General features: G+C 40.0%; 1 protein-coding gene across 4 annotated transcripts in view; it reads right to left on the bottom strand.

The window, feature by feature from the left end:
* The window catches only part of LOC124146087 (ral GTPase-activating protein subunit beta-like), an 82,390-nt gene that overhangs the window by 38,169 nt on the left and 30,546 nt on the right, over positions 1–13,675 (bottom strand). For 2 of the 4 annotated variants that reach the window (XM_046516167.2, XM_046516175.2), the window contains exons 3-5: positions 10,557–10,755; positions 7,893–8,057; positions 5,210–5,230 (exon numbers count right to left, since the gene is read on the bottom strand). In XM_046516167.2, coding sequence (XP_046372123.1) covers positions 5,210–5,230; positions 7,893–8,057; positions 10,557–10,755 — 385 coding nt within the window. The remainder of the gene's footprint in view (positions 1–5,209; positions 5,231–7,892; positions 8,058–10,556; positions 10,756–13,675) is intronic. The other 2 variants (XM_048402858.1, XM_046516183.2) reach the window with 1 other exon arrangement.

Genomic DNA, 13,675 nt, shown 5'->3' with positions numbered 1-13,675 from the left:
ACCACCGGACCACGGAGGGGTCTCCAGGCAGACGCACTCCCACACGACCACAGAGGCAGACTCCAGGCGAACACCCTACCACGAGACCAGGGAGGCAGACTCCAGGGGGACGCTCTACCACAGGACCACGGAGGGGTCTCCAGGCAGACGCACTCCCACAAGACCACAGAGGCAGACTCCATGGGGGCACTCTACCATGAGACCAGGGAGGCGGACTCCAGGCGAACACCCTACCATGAGACCAGGGAGGCGGACTCCAGGCGAACACCCTACCATGAGACCAGGGAGGCGGACTCCAGGCGAACACCCTACCATGAGACCAGAGAGGCGGACTCCAGGCGAACACCCTACCATGAGACCAGAGAGGCGGACTCCAGGCGAACACCCTACCATGAGACCAGAGAGGCGGACTCCAGGCGAACACCCTACCATGAGACCAGAGAGGCGGACTCCAGGCGAACACCCTACCATGAGACCAGAGAGGCGGGCTCCAGGCGAACACCCTACCACGAGACCAGGGAGGCAGACTCCATGGGGGCGCTCTACCACAGGACCACAGAGGTGGTCAGAAGTGACCTCACCATCTCCCTTAGCACCGAACTTCTCGGGCTCATGAGACTAAGTCGATAGGATGGCTATTTTAGAGTCATGCCATGCAAATCAGGCTCAAAATGAGGCTGTGATGGCAATGGTCCAGGTATTTATCACACATGAATGGTAACATAATACTCTGTTTTATCAAGGAAGGCTGGCATCAACCATGAAGAAGCATCTGACCCTGCCCTCACAACTGCCACTCAGTGGGAGTAGGCTGTATGACATGCCACGAAAACATACTCCTGTATTTCCCACTCAGAGATCCATGAGTGAGTCAGTGTTCCCAGTCAGCAATACTCCAGCCATAGCTCTCCCATGCCAAGTGTTTATTTCATTTCTTAAATATTATTATATAAACTATATACAAAGGCTGAAAAAGATAAAACATTAATTCTTGTTTGCAAAACATTAACACGAGAAGCTGAACATGAGTACTGTTCTACTCTATGCCTCTGTATGCACAGCAATGCAACAACATACAAAATCAATGAAAACTCACTACACTGCAAACAAAAATAAGTCTTAGTCCCAAGTTTACTTTGATAATGACCCAATCATCACCATACAAGCATGCGAGCACCAAACAAGGTCTTGTGTAAGTTTTTAATCAATTGTTAGAAAACTGAATTAATGCCATACTAGGATAAAGTTTACCAAAACTTTTCACATGATCAAGTCAGATCACATGATCAACCATGGTTCATGCTGCATCACATGACTAGTTTAGGCTAGCTACAATAGCTCAATGGTTACCACAATGTAACACAGTTGAACTATTTCTTTTGATTTGACAAAATTATCCATAACATGGCCAATTTCCATTGATCAAATGATGTTAACTGGTTATGCTGATGTGACAGAATATTTCAAAATCACATATTGGTTGAAAATAAAGATTAACATTTGTTTGTACATTTTTGGTAAAAATACTGAAGCAATCATATGCAACCAACCATGTTGGATTAACGGGACTTGACTCTAGACACAGTCTCCGTCAACACTATTGTACATATATTTTCTTATCCAAACAAATTTGACAAAAAGACAAGTATAATTCTTTAAGTTTGAAGTATTGGTTTTTAAACATGAAATAAAAATAACATGTGAATACAGACAATAGCTTTTCACATAAAACTACATCAATACCTTAGCACCATTGTAAAACATATAGGACAACATGCACAAAACCATCATAACTACCAACTTTCGCATAGTTTAACAAAGGCTGAGAAATGTTGTTGCCACCAGCACTACGACTATCAGCCAGGAAATGTTGCCGTGCTCTAACTTTTGTAACTGCTAATCTCTGTCAAAGACTTACACGGCAGCAGTGCGACAACTACCACAACTCCAACATTGAAACAAAGCCTTACACGTCATAACTACAATTTTTGTAAGTCCCATACTCTCAGGCTTACAATAATCAAAGCCATGCAGTTGTCGCAACTCCCATACTGTACAATAGTCGTAGCTACGATGGCTTTGTGTACAAGAGTCCTGGGCCCCGTTCCACAAAGCGATCTTAGGGCTAAGTTGATTGTTACTCACTAAGTACACGATCTTAAATTTTGGTTACGATCGGCCGCCCGTTCCACAAAACAATCTTAACTGAGAGAGTTGTAAGTTAAGATCAAAATGCTAAGTTGCTCCGGACCAACTTAGGATCGCTAAAATCAATCTTAAATATTGTACCATAACAACAAAGATGGCCATATTTCGACAATGCGTCGTCTGCTAAACATGACCAAGGGAGGCCACTCTTAGGGAAACTTTCTTATCCTCATGGCTGAAGATTCCGATCTTTGTTAAGATCGGCTACTTAAAAACTTGTAAAGTTACAATCGCCCTAAGATCGCTTTGTGGAACGGGCGTATACTTTAGCTAAGACGATTTTATAATCGACGTAAGTCTCTAAGATTGATTGTAGTTACGATCGCTTTGTGGAACGGGACCCTGCAAGGTCACCAGACATGCTTCATTCCATACACACACACAACTACCATATTCTCCGTATTAAGCACCCTGATCCAGCAAGCACCTCTGGTCAACTTCTCGACCAATATGTACGTAATCTTCATAAGTGCCCCTTTATATAACCAACATTTATATGACAATAGGTATTTTCTTGTGCATATTACAGAGTTTTCTTCAGAAGACTGCAACACAGAAGGGCTATATAATTACCTCGTAACTATAATCAAAAAAGGTTTAGTTTCATTGATATTTGAACTGTGTTAGTTCACTACTGCTCAGTCTCTGACAACCTATTGTTAATGGTTTTAATAAGTGTGCCCCACCTTTGTCAATTTTCTTAGCACCCAGGGCACTTATTACAGCGAATACGGTACTTCTACTTTGCCTGGCCCAAACACTGGAAGAGATTTTCTCATTTCTAATTCCTTATGTAAATAACGATCTCTAGTGAGTTAAAAAAAAAAGAGACAAAGAATGATACTTTACAGATGCTAGTCATCACAACTGAGTAGGACCTGTGTACCCGAAGGAGTACCCAGGCATATGTTTAGTCATGTGATATACTGTTTAAACCTAACAGACAAAAATTCACAATGACTCTATGGTTACAAGTTACAAGTCAACTTCAGTGTATGCATGACCAGATCGTTCTATATGTGTATCTAAATAAGTTTTGCCAGGGCTCCGGTAAAACAATTCCCAATCTGACATTTTGTTCCAAACTCAGACCAAACCTAAACTGAAGACCTTCAGCGGGTAGGGTCGGGTAATTGGGGGTCAGGTACCTGGGTAGTAAATTTGGACTTGTCCCAGCTCTAATGTGGACATCAATATCAATATTCGTAATGTTATGTGTACGAGCAACCAAACACGTGTCAAATCAGAATGTCCTGACTTTTGTCTGGATGCGACCTTGTCATCTGTTTCATATGAGTTGGTCTATTATGTGATATTGAGGGTGTGTGTGTGTGCACTGTTCCAGACATATGACAGTGGGTGAAGCCAACAATGAGCTCCACATATTCCACCATGTTGGGAATCCAACCTGGTCTTCAGAGCGATGGAACAACACTAAAAGCAGAACTACCCCACCACTCTCTTTTTATGACACCTTCAAACATGAAGACAGATTCAAATGACAAGATACACAACTGATCAAAGAATTTTTGAAACAGGGGAGGTCCAAATAAATGGTTTGGCATTTTAACCTGCTTGCTTGATTTGTTGTTTAACGCCGCACTCAGCACTCTGTCTGTAAATAATCGAGTCTGGACCAGACAATCCAGTGATTAATATCATGAGCATCGATCCACGCAGTTGGGATCGATGACATGCATCAACCAAGTCAGCAAGCCTGTGGCATTTTAACACTGAGCATGATGAAGCTTTAGCAACTAGGCTCCCTTGATGTTCAGCCTAGTCATGTTGCAGAACCTGAAAGGCTTTCTTTCAGGCTTTAGCCCATGACATACACTGAGAAAGTATGAATGAAACAAAAACAATCATTTGTTTGTTTGTTTGTTGTTTAATGCTGCACTCAGCAATATTCCAGCTATATGACAGGGGTCAGTAAATAATCAAGTCTGAAACAGACAATCCGGTGATTGATATCATGAGCATCGTTCCAGGCAAGTGGGATGCGAAGACATACATGTACCAAGTCAGTGAGCCTGACCAACTGATCCCGTTAGTTGCCTCTTACGACAAGCATAGTCGCCTTTTACGGCAAGCATGGGTTGCTGAAGACCTATTCTACCCCAGATCTTTACAGGTTCAAAACCAATCAGTACTAGACCAAGCAGACCACTGGTTGAAAGCATGAGCAACTATCCAAACCATTAGTGCATCAGCCATACATAGTCTTCTCCCAGTACAGCCAACTATTGCAACAAGCATGGGGTGGTGTGGATGTCTGATGCCCCTCAGTCAGTCCCTGTTTCAGAAAGACCACCAAACATACCACCACCTTATGTGCCTGAGAATGCATGCATGTGTATATATGGAGTGACTGTAGTATAGTATCTATTTGCCAGTAATATATGAACCAACAGAACTCCAACCAAGGAAATATGGTATGTTTGTAATGACAAGCATTTCAGTCATCAAGTGTATGTATATTCGGTGTACCAAGTTGATGTGGGAGGACAGCCTGTAGCGATGCAGGTCTTAGATGTTTACCGCTTGGTGAAACCCATGACCAATGGTTTTGTGACCAAAGGTCATAAACTATTTGCCATTTCTGATCTAAATAAGAACTGTTAACATGACTATGATCAATGTACTACTGAACATACAAATGGCAAAACAACATAGAAGAAATATTTAAAGATTTCAACTGTTCTTTAGTTTAAAGCAGAGAAAAAACAGCAGAATTTTTTAATCAGGAACTAAACATCATCAGAAATTAATTTCCTACAGTTCTAAAGTCTACAACAACCATGACAAGATGCAAAATGTTTCAGTCTGAAGCAGTCATTAGGAAAATACAAGCATTTGAAATTAGGCAAAGTAGAAGCATTGAAAGAAAACGGACAGCAAATACACAGTGCACTGAAAGCTGGTAGCACAACATAGCTTGGAGGTAAGGTGAAGATGAAAATGATGTGGCGAAGATCTGTACCAACCGATCTGCACTTACATGAACTAAGTCCTGTGTCGTCTGCTCGAAGGAAACAAAATGCCATGCAGTTACCAAGATTAGTCAAACGCAACAGTAACAGTGGAAAAGAATGATTGTGTTTTTTAAAAAAAAACTTGTTCATGTTTGAAAATTCAGCCATGCTTGGCAGAAAAAAAAGTTTGAGTGAGAGTGAGTTTCAATTTTCAGTTTGAGTGAAAGCCTTATAACACAAATATATACTTCACAACTAATGCTTGTATCACATTAGCATCTGCAACTGGGATGAACTGAGGAACTGATTTGAAATGATGAAAATACATACACATGTTAAACAGCCATACTGTTTGTTTGAGGTTAGGAATAATATAGGATGACACATCACATTGAAGTTGTACTCACTCTTACAATATCTGTAATCTTTAAATAAGGAGGGTTGAAATGTTGGCATAAAAACCATGATTGAAATCACAAACAAAACAGATCAATAAGAATATTCAATTTATCCAGACCATTATTTTGCTCTTGTTTTGAACCAGCTAAACCTTTAGAAACACATTCTCACAGATTGAAAACATACTTATTCTGAAAAACTTAATGTTTGTTTGATGTGTTTCATATATCATTATCAAGAGTTTAATCCAAACAAAATTATACTCAATTTACAAAAAATGGCTCCTGACTCTTGGCATAAAAAACATATCTATCAAACAAGAAGAAAACAGGCCTGGTCCTACTGTCAACAAAACCTTATACTATAAATCTTGAAATTAATGCATCTCCAAATTAATACGACTGCTGACCCCTAGCTCAAAATGCGACTCAATGTCAATGCCACTCCGCCCGCCCCATCCCCAGCGGAATTATACACAATTAAACTTAGATCTGATTTTAATGAGATTGAATTATACATATCCTTACCTTAATTCATTTAAACAGCAAATAGCTAGCACTGATTATTAGCGCTGAGGAGAGCACTTCCGTAAGTGTGGCGTGAGTGGCATCTGTATGGACAGCTGGAGTGGTCAATGATGCCTAGTTTGACACAAGTGGGCAGAACTCGTGACCCCAGCAGTGATAACTTACCGGATGCCCATTGTGTAATTCCTATTCTTTGAATGACATGGTTATACACTTGTTACAGCTGCTGCTCAATAAACCGTATTTGTGCTTACATACAAGATCGTATTTCTGCTATCCAAAGTGTGCAGTGAGGCCGTCTCATTGTTGAAAGTCATTTTGGAGACAAATGCAAAGTTAATTATGCGAACAAAGACCACTCGCATTTGTGGCATTTAATTCACGATCGCGTTAATTTCAAGATTTACAGTACTTGATATCTCTATGTTTCATCAGCCAGTATAACAGCACAAAGTCATGCGGAATAGTATTTCATGTCCATGTGTATTGCAGTTTCAAACACCACAAGCATTCACATGCAAAGTTTAGTCAAAAAGTTTTGGTTAAAGAAGAAAAAAACTTTGGCACTCAACACAATCAAATTGTTAATGTAAATAATAACAAAATGCCATAACGGTTACGACATAATAATATGATTTCTCAACAAACCAGACACTCACAAAGAACTTTCACACCCTATATTCCATTTAGTTTCCTTTCCTATCATTTGACGACCAACATTTCTCTATTACTTTGGGTAGTATAGAATTGCTCTCATGAGAAAAGAGCTTCCATCAAATTCCAGACGTTTTTCAATTTAATATTTTTCAATCATGTTCTTGTTAAGTATGCAGGACTTATTTGGAACAATATAGCTGATTTATATTTCTGTGAAGCATTATTCAGTATCACATACCATTAGATCATTGTCAATACATCACTGGTTTATGTACGTTCTTCCATCACCTGTAGTACATACAGTCACTGCGCGGTGCAGTTGCTATTAGTAACCAGCGAATCACGCCAGTGAGAGGGAAACCGGGACTGCTCAGACAACTGAGCACACTATTTCTCTGTACCTTGTGCCCCAGCTTTGGGGACTCTACCATACACACTGCTTCATTGTTAGGCCATGGTAGGGATCTCACAAACTTCATGCATGGAGTGGGGTTCATTTGACTTCTATGAACTCAACAAAGCTCTCATTTCATTGGCTGACGACCCACAGATGTGTGTGATGTTAACCCCCTTAACAACCGTATGCATTGAAGGGTGATGGAAGAACATAGTGTATAACTCGTGATGTACGGATGATGCCAGGAGACTTGCCTAAAAATGGCTGATACTTTCAGCTTCAATCAACTGACAAATCAAGCAAACTGTTCCATATTGTCTTGTAACTTCAACAGTCATCGAAGGCTTATTTTCAGAAGTTTCCAGCTTATTATATGATGGACAGAATTATTAAATTAATGAAAATTATTTAAGTCAGAAAACGTAAGACTGACAATGTCTGATATTGATTTAACTTCTGCAAGGTTTTCAGGACTATGGCTGCCAAAATGTCAAAATCTGAACATTACAGATACTAGAACTTTTGAGATAACTTTAAGTTGGTATATAACTGATGTTACTACTGACATAACCTTAAGTTGGTATATAACTGATGTTACTGCTGATATAACCTTAAGTTGGTATTTGACTGAAGTTACTACTGACATAACCTTATGTTACCATGGTTACAGTGTACAACACACACTGCTGTAGAGACAGTATGCTTGCAGTGTGTCAAGGGCTGCCCTACCTTTCTCTGTGGGAGGAGACAACAGGCTGTCATTGGCGGCCAGCAGGAACTTCAGCAAGGCCTCCCAGGTGGCACGGGTCAGGATGTTGGACTCCTTGGCCACGCCCTCGATTGCCCGGAGCACCCGGTGACACAGCAGGGCCTGTCTCTTGACTAAGTCAACACCTGAGGAGCAGTCATTGGAGTGAATGAAATAATGTGTGAGTGAGTGTGTGCATGTGTGATTGTGTAAAGCAAATATATCACAGTGGCCTGGAAATAATTGACAAGCCCCTGGTTGATAGAAAGATGAACGATCCCCTCTGTCAGGTTATATTGCATCTTCCCGAGGCAAGAGAGTTAACTGACTTTAGAAGTCCAGTTTCCACCCTTGCCGAACTAGGCTGGAATTACTGGGGTCGATTGTAGCGCCACCAGTGGCTATTACCAGTTATGTCCCTTCTAAGCCTCTCCTATGGACCAATCAAGATTCCACCTCTCGTATCACTTGCGTTTGCTTCACACAAAATGATGGCGCCCAGTCAGGAAGATCTGATCGATAATCAAGATCTATATTGTGATAAAACGGATCTTACATCTCGAAATGGATCAAATCATGTGAGCACCTTGATTAAAAACATGAAATGATTTGGAAATTATCTGTTGACAAAGAGTTGGCGATGCACATGTTTTGCAAATCCTGCAATCGATCGAAATCCGCACGACAGTTTATGTACCGGATTTCTATTTTGGTGCGCGATTTTGATTGGACTATGCATAGACTCGTTAGTCCAGCCAAAATGTAACTCCATAATACCAGCCTAGTTCGGCAAGGGTGGAAACTGGGCTTTTATAACAGTCAGTTAACTCTCTTGCCTCGGGAAGACGGGTATATTGATACACCATCCACCAGGTCACATAGCAACCACACCATCCTCTTTGTAGTCAGCTCAAGCATAGGCTTCTTGGTTCCTCTTTTGACCAGCAGTGCATTTATTACAAGCATACCATTCCAAAACAGCTTCGTGGTAGATTTGTATTCCAACACAGATTTCTATGTATGGGATCTGAAAATGAGTGTTAACATTTGGTGGATTCGGAAATATTCTTAATTACAGCCATGGAAACCTGGAAGAGATGAGCGTGAACCAAAAAGACAGTGGCTGATAGTGTAAGCAACAATCCCATTATTGGTATTGTGAGTCTATTCAGACAGGCCCAAAAGGAGATCAATTGTTTTACTTTCATTTATAAACAAAGAACATCAAAATGGGTGTCTCAAGGTGACTACTGTACCGACAAATGAAATATTAAGCATTTGTGAGGCCTTATGCTGGACAGAAAATCTAACATGCATGCTTTTTTGCATGGCTTTAATTAAACAGGCCTTGATTACAGCTTTGCATCCCATAGGACCCACAATGCAAACTAATTATATCTACTCTAATTTTTGGGAGTATTGGATGCAATATTTCACATCTGGTAAAAACTGCCTCTGTTGACTTGCGACCACCTGATGCACACTGCCTGGCTAAGTGTTTGCTAGTGTCAGTGTGTCGTATGTTACTGCTATCCCGAGGGTCAGTAGAATCTCAGGTTTTTTGAGTGATCTCCTTATATGTTATCACTATTCTGGTCAGTAAATGTTCCAGGGTACTTTGTATCCCTACATTTGGAGCTATTCTGACCCACAATCCCTAGAGAAGTGAAATGTTGGGTTGGCTATTCTGAAAGCAGATAAGATAAGGTGTGGGGCCAAAACCCAAGAGTGATCTCTGTTGTCAGTGACTAGTTTCATGCTGCCTCGCTCTCACCGGACACTAAAACCAGTGATCTTCATCACAGATTACAATCCCACCACACTCAAGGTCAGCTCCATGATTCAAAACTCCTGGCACTTTCTTAAAGGGTCAGATACCTGCACTGACACGTTCCGAGTCCCACACATCACAGCATATAGAAAGAACCACACACTAGGAGATATCAACATGAACTGTCATCATCCAGGATGACAACTGTCACAAACAATCATGTAAAATCTGCATGAAATTAAAGTCAGTAAACACATTCAGCAACCACACGACAGGCAAAAAATACAAACGCCAATCTCACTTTAACTGCAAAGGTAGAAACATAAATCTATTTACTAAACAGCTCCAAATGTGTGAAACAATATGAAGGAGAAACAAAACGTCACCTCTGCACTTTGCCGACATCAACCACCAAAAGGACAAACCCGTCGCTAAACATTTCAATGAGTGAGTGGGTGAGTATGGTTTTACGCCGCTTTTAGCAATATTCCTGCAATATCATGGCGGGGGACACCAGAAATTGGCTTCACACATTGTACCCATGTCGGGAATCGAACCCGGGTCTTTGGCGTGACGAGCGAACGCTTTTACCACTAGGCTACCCGACCGCCCCCTAAACATTTCAATTCAGTGGGACACTCTACTAGAGACCTCCATTACCAAATCATACAACAGCTGAAAACGAACCCGGAGTCAGATCAGAGCACGGCCAAATGCCGATCCATTGAACTAAAATGGATCATCGATAACAAAACTATCCACCCGCAAGGCATGAACGACAAGATCTAACCCTGGAGAACCCCCATCCCTTCACTATTCTGAAAGTAGGTAACGCTTGGAAAACCCTATCTCCAAGCCATCATCAGTAACCTACCAGCTGCTGGCCGTGGCTTGAAGAGATTCAGTAGATGATGTAGCATGTCCTGTGCGTAGGGGTTGGGGTCATCAACGATGGGGCGTGGCACGCAGGGTCGGGGTACAATCAGTGCAGTGAGCCACTCACAATACACCTTCACACAGTCATTGATGGTGTCATGTTCATTGAGAGGCAGACCCAGGCCATAGCACAGAACCTGAAATATAACATTAAATACTGCAATTGTAATTAACAGTCACTGGACATAAGACCATCTTTATAATTTGGGTTATAGGTCATAGGGTGGGTGGCCCAAAATAGAGATAATATGTCAAAAACAAGTTCTTAAAGTATTTATGATAAGGATTTCTTAGTCAAGTATGTTACAAATCAAAGGGTTACTTTACTTTTTGACCGACTTTAAAGTTTTGTTTATCAAGTCACACATTTTATATTTTTGTTTTGTTTCATGGGCCTGCCACCCCTCCTGAAAAGCAGTTGGCCCAAGAAATAAATAAACAAATATTTATTTTTATTATGTCTCCCAGCAGTAATATAGACCTCTTATACAATAAAAATTGTTACATATAAATTGCATGTCTACGTCAATATCAGTGATTCAAGAAGCCAGCTGCAGTTTTAACTCCATGGCAGAATAACTTTCATATGAAAGAATGAATGAAATGAAAGACTTTCATATGAATGAATGAATGACTTTCATATGAATGAATGAATGCATGAATGAATGAATGGCTTTTATATGAATGAATGAATGACTTTCATAGGAATGAATGAGTGAGTGAGTGAGTTGGGTTTAACGCCGCTTTTAACAGTATTCCAGTCATATCGAGGTGTGTCAGCTTAATGTGGGAGGAAAGCCCGAAGTGATGCAGGTCTCAGACGTTAACCACTTCGGTGAAACCCACGAGCACGGGTATGGTGCTGACAAACCTAGAAACATTATCGGGGCGAACCGGGATTCGAACCCACAATCATAGGTTTCTGGCGTGCCCAAGGGACGCAACTCTGCACAGCGAATCACGGCGCCTTAGACGACTGGGCCACCCGTGCCTCCTAGGAATGAATGAATGAATGACTTTCATATGAATGAATGAATGACTTTCATATGAATGAACGAATGAATGACTTTCATACGAATGAATGAATGACTTTCATATGATTGAATGAATGCTTTTTATATGAATGAATGAATGAATGACTGATAACAACTCTGCCTAAGTGAGAGTGAGTTCTAAAAATGAAATGTAAGTGTTTATGAATGAATGAATGAATAAATGAATGAATGAGTGAGTGAATGAATGAATGACTTTCATATGAATGAATAAATGAATGAATGACTTTCATACGAATGAATGAATGACTTTCATATGAATGAATGAATGAATGACTTTCATATGAATAAATGAATGACTTTCATATGAATGAGTGAGTGAATGAATGAATGAATGAATGAATGAATGAATGAATGAATGAATGAATACAACTCTGCCTAAGCGAGTGAGTTCTGAAAATGAAATGTAATTATGTAAGTAAGTGTAAGCACACAAAAAATGTCATGACTTTTAACTTTAGTACAAAATAAATTTGATTAGTTTTTGTATGTACATGAATACATTATACTACTTTTATACTTCTTTTTAAGCTAAAGGCTAAAAAAAAAGTCAAGATCTGACAAAGCCTCCACATGACTACATGATCATGTGACATGAACCGTGAATGTTGTTTTACGCCGCAGTTATCAATATTTCTCCTGTATCATGGTGGGACAGGCATACTAGGTGGTCACAGCATGAGCAACAACCCACACCACTCAGGTCAAGATGACATAATGTCAGCTAAGGCGATACACTAAAACAACTAACCATGTTATCTTGATATCACTTGACTCTGAATCTAAATCTGCATGCTCACTACATAACTGGTTCAGTTCACCTCACTCTGTCGTGAATGTTTGTTGACAGAAAATGAGTGGAATGCATCAGATGCATAACAAGTCTGTAATAATTAGACTGGTGATGACTGAAAGTTAAAGTCCAACTTGTACAGGTAGTCTTTGTGAGCCACACTGTTCTTATTTCAATGTCTGCAGATTCTGTAGATTGGGTACATAGAAATCAATTATATATGTGCTGCTAAATGTTTGTAAAAATTTATTTGGAATAAAATTGTTTGGGTCTGTTGTTTTAATGGGAAAAATAAATGATAAACTTGTTAAAACTAGAGGATGTTACGAAAATTTTAAACTTATCCTATCTCACACTATTAATTTCTTCTTTCTTCTTCGATCCTATGTGGAAATGTGCTTGAACCATGTTTTCAGCTTCTAAAACAAAACACTTCACCTGAACACACCCCAACATCACACCCTTTTACTGACCAGTAACTAGGTCAATTAGGAATTGGAAATTCGTATTTCTATATTAGGTACACACCCCTATGAACAGAGTCAAAGTCAAACTTGTTGCCATGGAAACGTAAAAAATATAAATTATACCACCACTTCAGCCCTTGATTAAACTTTTGTTTTAGGATGAAAAGTCACAGTTTTCAAGTTGTGCTCTGGAAACGGCACCTGCCCACCTCCCTTTTGAGACTAAGTCCAAATTGTTTCCATGGAAATAGCGAAAAGCGAAAATGACCAAAATCCCCAAATAGCAAAAGGCACCACTTCAGGACCTGTTTGATATATCTGCCAAGTTTGGTTGAAAGAATACTGAACATTTTATTAGTTGTGCTCCGGAAACTAAATCCACTCCCTTATGATAAAATGCATAGTGTGAAAAAGGATAAGTTTAAAATTTGAAAATATTTTAAAAAATTGTATATTTATATACCTATCCAAGCTCACATGCAATATGCCTACATGACCATCCCCACACCTCAGTTCCCCTAGCCTGATAGCTCTATTAAAGAGAATGAGTTGGAAGAGAAACACAGGTCATGTAAGGTAACTGTGCACGAGGATGTATTTCACCCAGTTATCAGTCAGTAACCAGATGGACACTGGGGTGTGTTCGGATGAAGTGTTTTGTTTCAGAAGCTGGAAACATGGTTCAAGCACAAAATATATATTTGGATGAAAATAAAGTTTATGTTTTGATTCTGACTTTTTCGCT

Source organism: Haliotis rufescens, unplaced genomic scaffold, assembly GCF_023055435.1.
Source record: "Haliotis rufescens isolate VD_foot unplaced genomic scaffold, xgHalRufe1.0.p SCAF_3, whole genome shotgun sequence".
Taxonomy (NCBI): domain Eukaryota; kingdom Metazoa; phylum Mollusca; class Gastropoda; order Lepetellida; family Haliotidae; genus Haliotis; species Haliotis rufescens.
This window is presented reverse-complemented; position numbering and strand designations above follow the sequence as displayed.